Source organism: Entelurus aequoreus, linkage group LG17 (assembly GCF_033978785.1).
Source record: "Entelurus aequoreus isolate RoL-2023_Sb linkage group LG17, RoL_Eaeq_v1.1, whole genome shotgun sequence".
NCBI classification, from domain to species: domain Eukaryota; kingdom Metazoa; phylum Chordata; class Actinopteri; order Syngnathiformes; family Syngnathidae; genus Entelurus; species Entelurus aequoreus.
This window is the reverse complement of record NC_084747.1, coordinates 21,070,065-21,089,544: the sequence shown is the minus strand read 5'-3', so window position 1 is coordinate 21,089,544 and position 19,480 is coordinate 21,070,065. Positions and strand designations below refer to the sequence as shown.

The 19,480-nt window shown below is 33.5% G+C and overlaps 1 protein-coding gene across 1 annotated transcript in view; it reads right to left on the bottom strand.

Annotated features, from left to right (window-relative positions):
• Positions 1-573: 573 nt before the first annotated feature.
• Positions 574-19,480, bottom strand: part of LOC133631922 (early estrogen-induced gene 1 protein-like) — a 36,078-nt gene continuing 17,171 nt past the window's right edge. Inside the window, exons 3-12 of the mRNA XM_062024113.1 lie at positions 17,755-17,875; positions 11,857-11,886; positions 8,262-8,378; positions 8,039-8,085; positions 7,754-7,905; positions 5,562-5,666; positions 5,187-5,379; positions 2,468-2,589; positions 2,284-2,353; positions 574-2,223 (exon numbers count right to left, since the gene is read on the bottom strand). Coding sequence (XP_061880097.1) covers positions 2,178-2,223; positions 2,284-2,353; positions 2,468-2,589; positions 5,187-5,379; positions 5,562-5,666; positions 7,754-7,905; positions 8,039-8,085; positions 8,262-8,378; positions 11,857-11,886; positions 17,755-17,875 — 1,003 coding nt within the window. The 3' untranslated portion in view covers positions 574-2,177. The remainder of the gene's footprint in view (positions 2,224-2,283; positions 2,354-2,467; positions 2,590-5,186; positions 5,380-5,561; positions 5,667-7,753; positions 7,906-8,038; positions 8,086-8,261; positions 8,379-11,856; positions 11,887-17,754; positions 17,876-19,480) is intronic.

Below are 19,480 nucleotides of genomic sequence, written 5' to 3'. Positions count from 1 at the left end.
AGACTATGTCTCCCAGCTGGCCTGGGAACGCCCCGGGATTCCCCGGGAGGAGCTGGACGAGGTGGCTGGGGAGAGGGAAGTTTGGCCTTCTTTGCTTAGGCTGCTGCCCCCGTGACCCGGCCTCGGATAAGCGGAAGAAAATGGATGGATGGATGGGCAGTCATCATGACACCGGGTTGTTTTTGTGGGTGTGGGGTGTCCGGTGTTTAGGACGCACCAGTCTCTGTCTCAGGGTGTTGCCTGGTTTGAAGTGTACTGGGGTGTTGGGTTGGTTTAAAATCTACTTCCACCTGGTAGTAACCAGACTTCAAATCCATGATGGAGAACCACTTCGAACCAGTCCAAGATGAGAAGGCTTCCTCTATCTTGGGCAATCGGGTGTCACCATTCTTCATTTTGACCACAATGATGGGGGGGCGGGGGGGGAGCAAAGGGACTTTCTGATGTCTTAATGATATTAGCATGTTCCACTAGCATGTTACAACACTTAAATACTTACTGGTACTTCTATAAGTAGACCTGGAAATGATAAATTTTTAAATCCCCACAAAATAAAACAACTTAAGAGTAGATTTTTATTGTTTAAAGTGAATTCTACAACGAAAGTTGCGTCATTCTCTATAACTCGTAGTATCTTTGTTATTATACAATATTACAATTTCTAGAAGGAAAGCGGGAGTCAAGTGGTGTGCTCGTAACCATCCTCCGGTCTGAACCATCACAGAATACTGAGACAAAAATAGAAACGTGTGCTTTTAGAGAAGAAGTGTGGTGGCGTCAACCCGACAAGGCCAGAAAAGACCATCAGTGGTTCGTCCCTAAACGACGTGAACTCAAACAAAACGTGTCAGTTCACTAATAAAGAAAGCAGCGTTACAAACACAAAAAACTGTAGCTTGGCTTGGAAAACCTCCCAAATTGTAAACAGGAAACAAATCTTTACTGAAACTCCTTTTGAGTGGAAAAGTACGGTGGCTGACAGACACAAAAAACCCTAAAAACCACTAAACGGGACAAAGTCTACAGGTTCATGTGGGAAAAAAAACAACAGTTAGGCAGGCTACTAGGAAGTTAGCCGAGCTGTCAGGCGTTAGCCAGCTACGCTACCAGGAAATTAGCCAGTTAAGCTATTAGGAAGTTATAACCCACTAGGGAACAAGTAAGTTAGCCAAACTACCGGGATGTCAGCCAGTTTGGCTACTAGAAAGTTAGCCAAGCTACCAAATGTTAGCTAGCTAGGCTACCAGGGAGTTAGACAAGCTGCCAGTTGTTAGCCAGCTAGACTACTAGGAAGTTATAGCCAGCTAGGCAACTAGTAAGTTAGCCAATCTTCCAGGAATTGAGCCAGTTTGGCTACTGGGAAGTTAGCCAAGTTACCAAATGTTAGCTAGCTAAGCTACCAGGAAATTAGCCAGTCAAGCTATTAGGAAGTTATAGCCCGCTAGGGAACGGGTAATTTAGCCAAGCTACCAATTGTTAGCTAGCTAGGCTACCAGGAAGTTAGCCAAGCTGCCAGTTGTTAGCCAGCTAGACTACTAGGAAGTTATAGCCAGCTAGGCAACTAGTAAGTTAGCCAAGCTACCAGGAATTGAGCCAGTTTGGCTACTGGAAAGTTAGCCAAGTTACCAAATGTTAGCTAGCTAGGCTAACAAATGTTAGTTAGCTAGGTTACCAAAAAGTTAGCCAAGCCGCCAGGTGTTAGCCAGCCAGACTACTAGGAAGTTAGCCAGCTAAGCTTCTAGGTAGTTAGCCAAGCTGCCAGGAAATTAGCCAGCCATTGGGAGTTACCGCGAGTTTGTCCCAGTCAGCCACCATGAAAAAGAGCTACAAAAACGTGTTTTTGGTAGAGATTTGAGTGAAAAAAAACGTGTAAAATCTTTAAAAGGCAAGAAAAAAACATCTTGTTTGTGTTGAAAACAAAAGGTGTGTACTTTCTTGTGTCTTGGTGCGGCTGCTCCACCAGGGGGCAGCAGAGATGAGACATGAACTTTGAAGAAAGGCCACACCTTTAGCTTGCAGCAACAAGAATGTGAGGAAACAAAATGGCTTCTCCTGGCCGTCACTAGCGAGCCCGCCTACACGAGGCGCTTCAGGAGAGAAACCTGTACGGACACAAAGTGCTTCAGGGGGTCACATGTTGACGCGAGACGTTCGTGACCAGCGTTAAAGTGCGGACTTCAGTGGCTCTCGATCACCACGGGCTCGTAGCCCCCCGCCGAGACCCTGGGGAGGACGGCACACGTCAGTCGGCGCCAAGTCTCCAAAGCGGCGAGGCCAACTCACCTGTTCCCCAGCCGGATGGCGCTGAGCGCGGTGGTGCCGTCTCTGTTGACGAACAGACGCAGGTTGCTGTCTGCACGGACACACAGGTGCACTTCTTTTTACGCTTGTATGTCACTTTAAACACGGCCTCACGCTTTTATTCCACCCTGGAACAGACCATTTGTGTCATCTGCCCCTGGCCCACCTTCAGTGTTGTTGACGTCGGCAAAGTTTTGGCTTTGGACAATTTTCTCCACGATGTCGTCGGCGTCCATGCGGGTGTCGTTCACCCAAGATGGCCGACTTTCCACCGAGTCCTGCTTCCTCCTACGACAGGAGGGGAAAAATGATTAAAATAAAGAAAGTACAATAAAAATAAACACGTAAATTCAATAAATACAATAAAGTCAGTAAAATTAAGTGAAATACATTACAAATTAAGGTGAATTGACTCAATTAAATCAAATAGAATAAGAATAAAATACAATTTAAAAAATAAATAAATAAATTAAATCAAATAAATACATAAAAAAAATTTAAACAAAGTGAATGAACACAATTAAACTAAATAGAATTGGATTAAAATTTTAATTTAAAAAAAATGAATAAAATTCTAATTTAAATAAAATAAAATACATACAATTAAATAAATACATTAAAAAGTAATACAATTAAAGTGAATGAACACAGTTAAACTACATAGAATAGGATTTAAATGTATTTAAATAAATACAAATATTAACTGAAATAAAATAATACATAAAAGTAGTTCAAATAAATACATAAAAAAATAATACAATTAAAGTGAATGAATACAGTTCAACTAAATAAAATAGGATTAAAATGTATTTCATTAGATAAAATTAACTTAAATATAAAAAAGAATACATAAAATGAGTTCAAATAAATACTTAAAAAATGTGTACAATTAAAGTGAATGAACTCAGTTAAATCAAATACAGTAAGAATAAAATACAATTTAATTTAAAAAAAAAAATGCAACTAAAGTGAATGAACTCAATTAAATCAAATAGAATAAGAATAAAATAAAATGTAATTAAAAAAGAATTAATTAAATTAAATAATTAGATAAAAAAAAACAATTAATCAATTAAAGTGAATTAACACAATTCAACTAAATAAAATAGGATTCAAATTTATTTAAATTAAATTAAAAAAAATGAATTAAATATTAATTTAAATTAAATAAAGTAATACATACAATTACAATTAATCAATTCAAGTGAATTAACACAATTCAACTAAATAAAATAGGATTCAAATTTATTTAAATTAAATTTAAAAAATGAATTAAATATTAATTTAACTTAAATAAAATACATAAAATTAGATTACATAAAACATTAATACAATTAAAGTGAATGAACTCAAATAGAGTAAGAATAAAATACAATTTAATTAAAAAATAATAAATTAAATTAAATAATTACATAAAAAAACAATTAAACATTTAAAGTGAATGAACACGATTCAACTAAATAGAATAGGATTAAAATTGATTTAAATTAAAATAATGAATACAATATTTCAAATTAAATCAAATAATACATAAAATTAAATCAAATAAATACATAAAAAATGTATACAATTAAAGTGAATGAACACAGTCAACTAAATAGAATAGGATTAAAATTGATTTAATCTAAATAAAATGTTAATTTAAATAAAATAATACATCAAATTAGATCAACTAAATACATAACAAATTAATACAATTAAAAGTGAATGAACACAGTTAAACTAAATAGAATAGGATTCAAATGTATTTAAATTAAATTTAAAAAATAATAAAATATTAAGTTAAATAAAATAAAAAGAAAATTAGAGCAATACATTAAAAATTAATACAATTAAAGTGAATGAACACATTTGAACTAAATAGAATATGATTAAAATGTATTTAATTAAATAAAATATCAACTTAAATAAAATAAAATACATAAAATTAGTTAAAATTAATACAATTAAAGTGAATGAACTCAATTAAATCAAGTAAAGAATAAAATACAATTTAATTATAAATTAATTACATTTAAAAAAGTATACAATTAAAGTTAATTAACACAATTAAACTAAATGGAATAGAATTACAATTTATTCAAATTAAATAAAATATTAACTCAAATAAAATATAAATAAAATTTGATCAAATAAATACATGAAAAATTAATACAATTAAAGTGAATGAACACAGTTAAACTAAATAGAATAGGATTCAAATTGATTTAAATAAAATAAAATATTAACTTAAATAAAATAAAATACATACAATTAGATCAAATAAATATATCAAAAATTAATACAATTAAAGTGAATGAACTCAATTAAATTAAATAGTGTAAAAATAAAATACAATTAAATTAAATAAGAATAAATATAATTAAATTAGATAGTTATATTAAAAAGTATTACAATAAAAGTGAATGAGCACAATTAAGTTAAAAAGAATAGGAATAAAATACATTTGAAATAAATAAAATACATAAAATAAAATAAATTAAATGAGACAAAACGAATACATCAAAAGTTAATACAGTTAAAGTGAATGAAGAAAATTAAATTAAATAGAATGGAAGTAAAATTATATACGACAAAACATCATACAATTAAATATACAATAATAATACATAGGCTGAAATTAAATAAATGCTATTAAATTAAATACAATAGCACTGAAAGCAGTTAAATTAAATACAATAAATACAATTAAAATAAATACACTTAAATAAAATAAATAAAATAAAACTAAATATAATAAAAATGAATAAAATACATTAACATAAAAATAAATAAAATAACTAAATAAAAATTAACAGATTTAAAGTAAATGAACACAATGAAATGAAATGCAATAACAATAAATATAGTTTAATAGATTATATGGATAAGGTCAAAGCAGGTACCTTGGAGGCCTGTTGGTGTGTAGGATGGGCCTGGGGGGCCGGGGGGGTCTCTCCAAGCGCCCCGCCTCCTTGTCTCCGTCTCCCTCGGCAGTTAAGGTCCCCGGCCCCCCCGAGGTGCTGCTGCCGGTGGAGGTGTTCCTGCGGTGGGTCAGGTCAGACAAGCTGGAGGAGCAGGAGTGCTCTGTGCTGTAGCCTGCAAGACCCAGGACATCCCATAATAATCACCAACATGGCTCGTTAGCTTGCATGGAGGCGCTAAGCTAAACCCTGAACCTCCACAATTGTCATCCTGCAGGACCACGAGGGCCCCAAGCAGAGTGACCAGGTCATAGGTGTCCACACAGATGCCTGACGGCGTGAATGATGGAAAGAAACCTGAGATTCTGCTGTGCTGGCTGGCGTAGCTGGAGTTCCTGGAGTGGCCCGACTGGAAGACTTCCCCCGGACTGCACGGGTTCCCTTCAGGGTCTTCCAGGAGACCTGAGGACAGCAAAAGTAGAAGTTTGTCTTCAATTATTTCTATTATTATTCTGTTATTATTAACACTCACTTGACAGTAACTTGTTAATACTCATAGTGCTGCAAGTAGTACTACAAATGGTACTACAAATAGTGTTACAAATAGTACTACAAATAGTACTACAAATAGTGTTATAAATAGTGTTACAAGTAGTACTACAAATAGTGTTAGAAGTAGTACAACAAATAGTACTACAAATAGTACTACAAATAGTGTTACAAATAGTACTACAAATAGTGTTACAAATGGTGCTACAAATTGTGCTACAAATAGTACTACAAATCGTACTACAAATAGTGTTACAAATAGTACTACAAATAGTGTTACAAATACTACTACAAATAGTGTTATAAATAGTGTTACAAGTAGTACTACAAATAGTGTTAGAAGTAGTACAACAAATAGTAATACAAATAGTACTACAAATAGCCATACAAATAGTGTTATACTAGAAATAGTGTTACAAATAGTACTAGTAATAATATTAGAAATAGTGTTACAAATAGTGTTATAATAGTGTTACAAATAGTACTACAAATAGCACTACAAATAGTGTTACAAATACTACTACAAATAGTGTTATAGTGTTAGAAATAGTACTACAAATAGTGTTATAGTGTTACAAATAGTGTTACAAATAGTACTACAATTAGCCATACAAATAGTGTTACAAATAGTACTGAAAGTAGTACTAGAAATACTACTAAAAATAGTACTACAAATAGTGTTACAAATCGTACTAGTAATAGTATTAGAAATAGTGTTACATATAGTGTTATAATAGTGTTACAATTAGTACTACAATTAGTACTACAAATAGTGTTACAAATAGTGTTAGAAATAGTACTACAAATAGTGTTACAAATAGTGTTAGAAATAGTACTACAAATAGTGTTACAAATAGTACATCAAATAGCACTACAAATAGTGTTACAAATAGTGTTACAAATAGTACTGAAAGTAGTACCAGAAATACTACTAAAAATAGTACTAGAAATAGTGTTACAAATAGTACTAGTAATAGTATTAGAAATAATGTTATAATAGTGTTACAATTAGTACTACAAATAGTGTTACAAATAGTACTAGTAATAGTATTAGAAATAGTGTTATAATAGTGTTACAATTAGTACTACAAATAGTGTTACAAATAGTACTACAAATAGTGTTACAAATAGTACTACAAATAGTACTAAAAGTAGTACCAGAAATAGTACTAGAAATACTACTAAGTAGTACTAGAAATACTACTACAAATACTACTAGAAATAGTGTTGCAAATATTATTAGAAATAGTACTAGTACTACAAATAGTACCAAAAGTAGTACCAGAAATACTACTAAGTAGTACTACAAATACTACTAGAAATAGTGTTGCAAATATTATTAGAAATAGTACTAGAAATAGTGTTATAATAGTGTTACAAATAGTACTACAAATAATACTACAAATGGTGTTGCAAATAGTACTACAAATAATACTACATATAGTGTTACAAATAGTATTACAAATAGTGTTACAAATAGTACTACATATAGTGTTACAAAGAGTGTTACAAAGAGTGTTACAAATAGTACTACAAAGAGTGTTACAAATAGTACTACAAATAGTACTACAAATAGTGTTTAAAATAGTACTACAAATAATACTACAAATAATACTACAAATAATACTACAAATAGTACTACAAATAGTGTTACAAGAGTGTTAAAAATAGTACTAAAAATAGTGTTACAAAGAGTGTTACAAATAGTACTACAAATAGTACTACAAAGAGTGTTACTAGAAATAGTGCCACTGTAGAGTTGAACACAAGCAGTGCGCCCCCCAGCGGTTGTGAGAAGTATATCGATGACGTAATATCTAGCAATGTGATGACATCATTGTTTTTCTCTCTCTGGCAGACAAGGTTCAACACGGCGGACCTTCAGACTGTTCCAGAGGGTCTTGGTTGGATTCCGAACAAAACTTTGACACGTAAATATTGCACATGTTGTTGAAAAAGGTCAAAGAAATAAATGGTAGCGGGACATCCCGTGGCGTTACCTGAGCTGACGACGGAGGGTCGAGGTTTGGGGGTCCGGCCCAGGGAAATCCCTCCGGCCGGCCCGGGTTGGGCGGTTCCCTCCCCCTTGCAGTCCAGCTGCAGGGTGTGCTCGCGTCCCGGGATGGAGATGGACTTGGCGGTGCTGGGAGGACTGTGGGTGGGCGGGGGGGGGGACATGTTTAGCTTGCAAAACATTCCTGCTTGGCTAAAGGTCGGAGGTCACAGGGAGGCTGATTTGCGGCTGGGGGGGGGGGGGGGGGGGGGGGGGAGAAAGAAGAACTCACGTTTTGAAGCAGGGGTCTCCTGACAGGAGGGTCATCCCGATGATAACCTGCAAGGACAAAAACATGTTACACAAACATGTCAGCGTGGAAACTACCCACGGTGTGTGTGTGCATTCCTGCTTCCTGCTTCCTGTCTGACCATGTGACCTCCTTCCTGCACTGGAACTCTTCAACGAGTACTTAGTTCCTGGAACACTTACTGCAAATGTAAACGTTAGCTCGCCTTGAGTATGGAGTTGTCCTGCCGCGTGTTCTTGGTGTCGTATCCTTCCAGCAGGCAGCAGCGCACCGCCGAGCCCGAGCCTGCAAACTCCGCCATGTTGAGGTCGGTGAAGCCCAGCTGAAAGCAGGAAGAGATGCTTTTGATTATTATTTTTGATGGGCCTGCTGCGATTATTTTTTTTTTATGGGCCTGCTGCGATTTTTTTTTTTTATGGGCCTGCTGCGATTTTTTTTTTTTTATGGGCCTGCGGCGTAGCGTGCTAACGTTTCACGCTAGCCTTTGTGCCCATTTTGAATGTTTAAACCTAACAATCATGGTTCCTAAAACTCGGCATTAACCGTTTGCATGCTAACATAACAGACGTTAGCATACTTCCCAGATGGCGCCAAGTATCAAAAATCAGGATTCTTAGGTTAAATTGTGCAAATTATCTAAAAAGCTAGCAAAAAACTTTAGCATGTTAATGTTAGCCTGCTAATATAAGACACGTTAGCATGCTAACGTTCACACAAGTATGTTAACAGTTGACGTGTGACCGCCTAGAGTTTTAGAAACCATTATGTTTAGGTTTAAACATTCAACATTAGCACAATAGCTAGCATAAAATGTTAGCATGCTAACGTAAGAGACATTAGCATGCTTCCAAGATGGCGCCGAGTATCAAAATTAATGGTTTTTAGGTTTAAACATATGAACTTAGCATAAACGCTTGCATAAAATGTTTATATGCCAATATAAGAGAAGCGAGAAACAATGTTAGAATGCTAACGTTCACACTAGTATGCTAACAGTTGACGTGTGACCGCATAGTGTTTTAGAAATCATTATGTTTAGGTTTAAACATTAAATAATTAGCACAATATCTAGCATAAAATGTTAGCATGCTAACTTAAGAGACATTAGCATACTTCCAAGATGGCGCCAAGTATAAAAAAATCAGGATTCTTAGGTTAAATTGTGCAAATTATCTAAAAAGCTAGCAAAAAAACTTTAGCATATTAACGTTAGCCTGCTAATATAAGAGACGTTAGCATGCTAACGTTCACACAAGTAGGCTAACAGTTGACGTGTGACCGCATAGAGTTTTAGAAACCATTATCTTTAGGTTTAAACATTCAAAAGTAGCACAATAGCTAGCATAAAATGTAGCATGCTAACGTAAGAGACATTAGCATACTTCGAAGATGGCGCCGAGTATCAAAATTAATGATTTTTAGGTGTAAACATATGAACTTAGCAAAAACGTGTAATTACGTGCGATTTTACTACATGAATACCGCTAATCGTTCCATCTTACACAAGGTTTCGTTAAATCGTGCTTTCATTCGCAATATAAAACCATAAAAAATAAACCTGGCGTCCATCCTTCATGTTGTTTTTTTAATGACAGTGACTTTGAACCCAGCTTGCAGGTCCAGTAAGTAGTCCGAGGCAAAGCAGAACCACCTGGGCAAAGATTTATGTGCGCCAGCTCTTCAAAAAGTAGTAAAAAGCAGTCTGTTTGGCAGCCACTAAAAATGCTTTATGAAGCGTGTGATGTCTGCACTCTTCCATTAATAATAGCTAGAAAATTCCACCGGAAAATTTGATGGGCCTGCTATCTGTGCCCTGACCCTCTGGCCAGGGGTTGATCAATACTTCTAAGATTACGCCACATATCCAAACCCGTGATTTTTAGGGTTAAACATACAAAATTGGCTTAAAAGCTAGCATAAGACGAGAGAATTCTAATATAAGAGACGTTAGCATACTTTTAAGACGACGCCAAGTATCCAAACCCATGATTTTTAGGGTTAAGCATACAAAATTAGCTTAAAAGCTAGGATAAAACATTAGCATGTTAACATTAGCATGCTTATATAAGAGATGTTGGCATACTTCCAAGATGGTGCCAAGTATCAAAATCTATGATTTTTAGGTATAAACATACAACATTTTATAAAAAGCTAGCATTAACCGTTTGCATGCTAACATAAGAGAAGTTAACATATTTCTAAGATGGGGCCAAGTATGCAAACCCGTGATTTTTAGGGTTAAACATACAAAATTAGCTTAAAAGCTAGCATTAACTGTTTGTATGCTAACATAAAAGACTGTTAGCATGAAGCCATAGGACAAGTTAACGTACATTTAAAATAGCGATAAGTATTAAAATGCACTACTTTTAGGTCCAAACATACAAAATTATCTGAGCAGCTAGCAGAAAATGTTAGCATGCTAACATTGGCATGTTAAAGTTAGCATGCTAATACAAGAGACATTAGCATACTTCCAAGATGGTGCCAAATATCAAAATCTATAATTTTTAGGTATAAACATACAACATTTGTTAAAAAGCTAGCATTAACCGTTTGCATGCTAACATAAGAGAAGTTAGCATGCTTCTAAGATGGCGCCAAGTATCCAAACTCAGGATTTTTAGGGTTAAACATACAAAATTAGCTTAAAAGCTAGGACAAAACTTTAGAATGTAATGTGGGCATGCTAATAAAAGAGGCGTTAGCAAACTTTTAAGATGGTGCAAAGTATCAAAATCTATAATTTTTAGGTATAAACATACAACATTTGCTAAAAAGCTAGCATTAACCGTTTGCATGCTAACATAAGAGAAGTTAGCATACTTCTAAGATGGCGCCAAGTATCCACACCCATGCTTTTTAGGGTTAAACATACACAATTAGCTTAGTAGGTAGGACAAAACTTTAGCATGTTAACGTGAGCATGCTAATAAAAGAGATGTTAGCATACTTTTAAGATGGCGCCAAGTATCAAAATCTATGTTCCTTTTGGTGTGAACATAAACAATTAGCTAAAAAGTTAGCATAAAATGTTAGCATCCTAACATTAGCATGCTAATAAAAGAGATGTTAGCATACTTTTAAGATGGCGCCGAGTATCAAAATCTGTTTCTTTTGGTATGAACATAAACAATTAGCTAAAAAGTTAGCATTAAATGTTTTCATCCTAACATTAGCATGCTAATAAAAGAGATGTTAGCATACTTTTAAGATGGCGCCAAGTATCAAAATCTATGTTTCTTTTGGTATGAACATAAACAATTAGCTAAAACGTTAGCATAAAATATTAGCATCCTAACATTAGCATGCTTATATAAGAGATGTGATTTTTAGTATTTATTGGGCCCCAAAGTCAAAAGGGTTAAGAACCCCTGGTTTTGGCTATATAGGGTATGTTGTGTAACCAGGAAGTGCATTTCTTCCAGGAAGCTGAATGTGTTATGTTGCGGCCTACAAAGTGTTTACGCTGTAAGTAGTGTGATTGTTTGGTTTTATTACCAAATTTGGAGGTGTTGAAATGGCCAGAAATTTTTTTTAATTATTGTCTATCGCGATATGTATCGATACGGTTTTATCACCCAGTCCTAGTTTGAGATGAACTCTGCAGTGAAAGGTTAACATTCTTCAGTCGTAAGGTTTCCCTTTTTTCCCAGAAGCTGTTTTTAAATAGGTGAGCCTGCCAGGAAGTGGACTTCCAAGGAGGGAAATCGGCTAAATTTAGTCCCAGTTTAGGAACAACAACAATTTAAAAACATTTAAAAAAGGAAGTGGTGTGACGCGGGGGAGGGGGGGTTTACCTTCGTGTACGTTTTGCCTCCTTTCTGCTCCTGCAAGGGAAAACAGCAAAAAGTTTTTAAAATTCATCTCTTTGTTTGAAGCACTTTGGAGCATATTTTCATGTACTTGTACACCTCCTTGTCAACACTGAAGAAAGTAACATAAATATAAATACAAAACAAAAAAATAACTAACATTGTTGTAACATTTGACGTGCATCAATTTGCTTGAAATGGAAAAAGAAAAATGTCATCCGTATTTTTGACCGACTTAAGTTGATACTAAAAAATGAAAATCTACATTTTTTTAGGTACACTGTAAACAAAAAATTTAGATTTTACAGTAAAAAAACAAAACAGCAACTCAGTCATCAGAATTTTACTGTAAAATATACAGTTTTTAAATGGAAAAAAAGTACCGATGTTTTTTTACGGAAAAAATGGCAGCTTAGTCACCAGAATTTTACCGTAAAATATACCTCTTTTTACAACATATCCCAGTAAAATGGAAAATTGAGTATCAATGTTTTTTTTACAGAAAAATGGCAGCTTAGTCACTAGAATTTTGCTGTAAAACATACTTCTTTTTTTTTTTTACATCATATTACAGTAAAATGGAAAAACAGTAGCACTGTTTTTTACGGGGGAAATGGCAGCTTAGTCACCAGAATTTTATTGTACAATATACTGTGTTGTCTTTTTTGCTGTTGTTTTTTACAGCATATTACAGTGAAATGGAAAAAAACTGTTTTTTACGGGGGAAATGGCAGCTTAGTCACCAGAATTTTACTGTAAAATATATTTTTTATATACAACATACAGTATTACAATAAAATGGGAAAACAGTACCAATGTTTTTTACGGAAAAAATGGCAGCTTAGCCACCAGAATTTTACCGTACAATATACTGTGTTTTCTTTTTTGCTGTTGTTTTTTACAGCATATTACAGTGAAATGGAAAAAAACTGTTTTTTACGGGGGAAATGGCAGCTTAGTCACCAGAATTTTACTGTAAAATATATTTTTTATTTACAACATACAGTATTACAATAAAATGGGAAAACAGTACCAATGTTTTTTACGGAAAAAATGGCAGCTTAGTCACCAGAATTTTACCGTACAATATACTGTGTTTTCTTTTTTGATGTTGTTTTTTACAGCATATTACAGTGAAATGGAAAAAAACTGTTTTTTACGGGGGAAATGGCAGCTTAGTCACCAGAATTTTACTGTAAAATATATTTTTTATATACAACATACAGTATTACAATAAAATGGGAAAACAGTACCAATGTTTTTTACGGAAAAAATGGCAGCTTAGTCACCAGAATTTTACCGTACAATATACTGTGTTTTCTTTTTTGCGTTGTTTTTTACAGCATATTACAGTAAAATGGAAAAAAACTGTTTTTTACGGGGGAAATGGCAGCTTAGTCACCAGAATTTTACTGTAAAATATATTTTTTATATACAACATATTACAATAAAACGGGAAAACAGTACCAATGTTTTTTACGGAAAAAATGGCAGCTTAGTCACCAGAATTTTACCGTACAATATACTGTGTTTTCTTTTTTGCTGTTATTTCTTTACATTATATTACAGTAAAATGGAAAAAAACTGTTTTTTACGGGGGAAATGGCAGCTTAGTCACCAGAATTTTACTGTAAAATATATTTTTTATATACAACATACAGTATTACAATAAAATGGGAAAACAGTACCAATGTTTTTTACGGAAAAAATGGCAGCTTAGTCACCAGAATTTTACCGTACAATATACTGTGTTTTCTTTTTTGCTGTTGTTGTTTTTTACAGCATATTACAGTAAAATGGGAAAAAAAACGTTTTTTACAGGGGAAATGGCAGCTTAGTCACCAGAATTTTACTGTAAAATAGGGATGTCCAATAATGGCTTTTTGCCGATATCAGATATTCCGATATTGTCCAACTCTTTAATTACCGATACCAACCGATATATGCAGTCGTGGAATTAACACATTATTATGCCTAATTTGGACAACCAGGTATGGTGAAGATAAGGTACTTTTTAAAAAAATTAGTAAAATAAGATAAATAAATTAAAAACATTTTCTTGAATAAAAAACAAAGTACAACAATATAAAAACAGTTACATAGAAACTAGTAATGAATGAAAATTAGTAAAATTAACTGTTAAAGGTTAGTACTATTAGTGGACCAGCAGCACGCACAATCATGTGTGCTTACGGACTGTATCCCTTGCAGACTGTATTGATATATATTGATATATAATGTAGGAAGCAGAATATTAATAACAGAAAGAAACAACCCTTTTGTGTGAATGAGTGTAAATGGGGGAGGGAGGTTTTTTGGGTTGGTGCACTAATTGTAAGTGTATCTTGTGTTTTTTATGTTGATTTAATAAAAAATAAAAATAAAATAAAAAAAACGATACCGATAATAAAAAAAACGATACCGATAATTTCCGATATTACATTTTAACGCATATATCGGCCGATAATATCGGCAGGCCGATATTATCGGACATCTCTACTGTAAAATATATTTTTTTATATACAACATATTACAATGAAATGGGAAAACAGTACCAATGTTTTTTTACGGAAAAAAAGGCAGCTTAGTCACCAGAATGTTACCGTAAAATATACTTCTTTTTACAACATATCACAGTAAAATGGAAAAACAGTAGCACTGTTTTTTACGGGGGAAAATGGCAGCTTAGTCACCAGAATTGTACCATAAAATATACTTCTTTTTACAACATATCACAGTAAAATGGAAAATTGAGTCCCAATGGTTTTTTTTTACAGAAAAATGGCAGCTCACTCATCAGAATTTTAGTGTAAAATATTCAGTTTTTTAAAACAACGTGTAATTAATTATAATTTGAAAAACTGTGCGAATGTTTATTAACAGGAAAAATGGCAGCTCAGTCACCAGAATTTTGCTGTAAAATATATTTTTTATATACAACATATTACAATAAAATGGGAAAACAGTACCAATGTTTTTTACGGAAAAAATGGCAGCTTAGTCACCAGAATTTAACTGTAAAATATACTTTATTTTTTATTTTTTACAAAATATTACAATAAAATGGAAACAGTACCACTGTTTTTTTACGGGGGGGAAATGGCAGCTTCGTCACCAGAATTTTACTGTAAAATATGCAGTGTTTTTAAACAATGCGTAATTAATTAAAAATTGAGAAACAGTGTACGTTTTTTAACAGGAAAAATGGCAGCTTAGTCACCAGAATTTTACTGTAAAATATACTTTATTTTTGATAACATATTACACTAAAATGGAAAACAGTACCACAGTTTTTTACGGAAAAAATGGCAGCTTAGTCACCAGAATTTTACCGTACAATATACTGTGTTTTCTTTTTTGTTGTTGTTTTTTTTTTTTACAGCATATTACAGTAAAATGGAAAAAAAATGTTTTTTACGGGGAAAATGGCAGCTTAGTCACCAGAATTTTACTGTAAAATATACTTTTTATATACAACATATTACAATAAAATGGGAAAACAGTACCAATGTTTTTTTACGGAAAAAATGGCAGCTTAGTCACCAGAGTTGTACCGTAAAATATACTTATTTTTACAACATATTACAGTAAAATGGAAACAGCACCACTGTTTTATACGGGGGGAAATGGCAGCTTAGTCACCAGAATTTTACTGTAAAATATGCAGTGTATTTAAACAACGTGTAACTAATTATAAATTGAAAAACAGAGCCAATGTTTTTAATAGGAAAAATGGCGGCTTAGTCACCAGAATTTAACTGTAAAATATACTTTATTTTTTACAACATATTACAGTAAAATGGAAAAACCTTACCACTGTTTTTTACGGGGGAAAATGGCAGCTTAGTCACCAGAATTTTACCGTATAATATACTGTTTTCTTTTTTGCTGTTGTTGTTTTTTTACAGCATATTACAGTAAAATGGGAAAAAAAACTGTTTTTTATGGGAGAAATGGGAGCTGAGTCACCAGAATTTGACTGTAAAATAAAAAATGTTTTATATATACACAACATATTACAGTAAAATGGAAAAACAGTACCATTGTTTTTTATGGAGAAAAACGGCAGCTTAATCACCAGAATGTTACTGTAAAATAAACAGTGTTATCTTTTTTTTTGTTTGTTTTTTACAATATATTACAGTAAAATGGAAAAACAGTACCACTGTTTTTTTACGGGAGGTAAATGGCATCTTAGTCACCAGGATTTTACTGTAAAATATACAGTTTTCTTGTTTGATTTTTTTTCTACATATTATTACAATAAATATTAATATTGTAATATTAACAAATTAATACATATTAATAAAATGGAAAAAATGTTTTTTACAGAAAAATGGCAGCTTAGTGACCAGAATATTACTGTATAATATAATGTTTTTATATATACAAAACATATTACAGTAAAATGGAAAAACAGTACCACTGTTTTTTATGGGGGGGAAATGACAGCTTAGTCACCAGAATGTTATTGTAAAATAAACAGTGTTTTCTTTTTTTGTTGTTGTTTTTTACAATATATTACAGTAAAATGGACAAACAGTACCACTGTTTTTTTACGGGGGGAAATGGCAGCTTAGTCACCAGGATTTTACCGTACAATATACTGTGTTTTCTTTTTTGCTGTTGTTTAACAGCATATTACAGTTAAATGGAAAAAAAACTGTTTTTTATGGAAAAAAAATGGCAGCTGAGTCACCAGAATTTGACTGTAAAATAAAAAAATGTATATATACACAATGTATTACAGTAAAATGGAAAAACAGTACCACTATTTTTATGGGGAAAAAATGACAGCTTAGTCACCAGAATGTTACTGTAAAATAAACAGTGTTTTCTTTTGTTGTTGTTTATTACATTATATTACAGTAAAATGGAAAAACAGTCCCACAGTTTTTTTACGAGGAAAACATGGCAGCTTAGTCACCAGGATGTTACCGTACAATATACCGTGTTTTCTTTTTTGCTGTTGTTTTTTTTACAGCATAATACAGTAAAATGGAAAAAAAACTGTTTTTTATGGAAAAAATGGCAGCTTAGTCACCAAAATTTTACTGTTAAATAAATATGTTTTTATATATACACAAAGTATTACAATAAAATGGAAAAACAGTACCACTGTTTTTCATGGAAAAATGGCAGCTTAGTTTTACTGTAATTTTACTGTAAAATAAACATTTTATATACAACATATTACAGTAAAATGAAAAAACAGTGCCGATGCTTTTTTACGGGGGAACAATGTTTTCTTTTTTGTTTTTGTTTTTTTTACAACATATTACAGTAAAATGAAAAAAAAAAAAGTTTTTTTTACGGAGGAAAAAATGGCAGCTTAGTCACCAGGATTTTACCGTATAATATACATTGTGTTTTTTTGGTTTTTTTACTACATATTACAGTAAAATGCAAAAACTGTTTTTTTAATGGAAAAATGGCAGCTTAGTCACCAGAATTTTACTGTAAAATATACATTTTATACACCACATATTACAGTAAAATGTAAAAAGGGTACCACTGAGGGTAAAGTGGTAGCTTGTTGTGTTTCTATTTCTGGAAACACGCCGTAAAAACAACAAGTGTGGTAAAAAAAAAACATACAATAAACGATGTTAGTTTTTTTAATTGACAGTAATATACTTTGTACATTTTACCATCAAATCTATTGTCATTATAGTTGCATGCAAAATCTGATATTTAAGTATTTATTTTGACCAAAAATGGTTTGTAAAGAATGCTAACATAAAATGTGTTGTAATATTATAGGTCTAAAATATATGCAGTATATATATATTTGAATGAATGTAACCACTCATGTATTTGTGGGGGAGCGCCACAGGTAAATGAACACATTATGACGGCTGGCGTGACAAAGAATGTTTTTACCTTCCTGACGGACACTCTGCACACGGAAGGGTCCAGCACTCCCGTGTGTGGGTTGGCGCTCATCTTGGACACGAAGGAGAACCTCTTCCTCCAGCGCACGCAGTTCTCCTGGACCTCCTGTCTGCGCACAAGAACATGCAAACATTGTTATTATTCATCTCCTGGACCTCCTGTCTGCGCACAAGAACATGGAAACATTGTTATTATTCATCTCCTGGACCTCCTGTCTGCGCACAAGAACATGGAAACATTGTTATTATTCATCTCCTGGACCTCCTGTCTGCGCACAAGAACATGGAAACATTGTTATTATTCATCTCCTGGACCTCCTGTCTGCGCACAAGAACATGGAAACATTGTTATTATTCATCTCCTGGACCTCCTGTCTGCGCACAAGAACATGGAAACATTGTTATTATTCATCTCCTGGACCTCCTGTCTGCACACAAGAACATGCAAACATTGTTATTATTCATCTCCTGGACCTCCTGTCTGCACATAAGAACATGGAAACGTTATTACGTCGTCACACTGAGGCGGCCATTCTTCAGGAAACACAACATTGTTTAAGTTTGTTTATCCACAGCCGTTGCCCCGGCAACCGGTGCCACAATGATGGCGAGAAGGTTTGTTTCAGAGAACAAAAAGGTGACGTCCCCAAGGGGTCGTCATGGAAACATCAACAGGAAGTGTTTGCCTGTGATGTTGCTGCGTTCATAATACACACACAAACATTGTTTATGACCACAAAGACAAACCAGCGTCAAGATGGCCGCCCACCTTGTGTGCTGCAACAGTTATTTGTCTGTTACAGTTTCAACATTGTTATAGTTTTTATGTTATTAAAGTGTAATTATGGTGTAATTATTCATAACAGTCCCCCACCTAGTCAACATCTCCCCAAACTTGTCCCATTCCTTTGTACCAGAACACTATGTTATTAAATTGTTATGGTTTTTATGTTATTAATCTGTAATTATTGTGTTAATATCTATAACAGTCCCCCACCTTGTCAAAATATCCTCAAACGTGTCCCATTCCTTTGTGCTGCAACATTTTTTTGCCTTATATTTTTTGTTTGTGACTGGCATCACATGATATCAACTTGTTTTCACCTATTATTCACTATGATCCAACTTGATATCAACATGTTTGTGACTGGCATCACATTATATCAACTTGTTAGCACCTACTATCACTATGCTCTAACTTGATAAACATGTTTGTGACTGGCATCACATGATATCAAATTGTTAGCACCTAGTATCACCATGATCAAACTTGATATCAATTTGTTTGTGACTGGCATCAAATTATATCAACTTGTTTGCACCTAGTATCACTATGATTCAACTTGATATTAACATGTTGTGACTGGCATCACATGATAACAACTTGTTAGCACCTAGTATCACTATGCTCCAACTTGATATCAACTTGTTTGTGACTGGCATCACATGATATTAGCTTGTTTGCACCTAGTATCACTATGATCCAACTTGATATTAGCATTGTACCTGGCATCACATGATATCAACTTGTTTGGACCTAGTATGACCATGATCCAACTTGATATCAACTTGTTTGACTGGCATCACATGATATCAGCTTGTTTGCACATAGTATGACCATGATCCAACAAGATAACGTGTTTGTGACTGGCATCACATTATATCAACTTGTTAGCACCTAGTATCACCATAATCCAACTAGATATCAACATGTT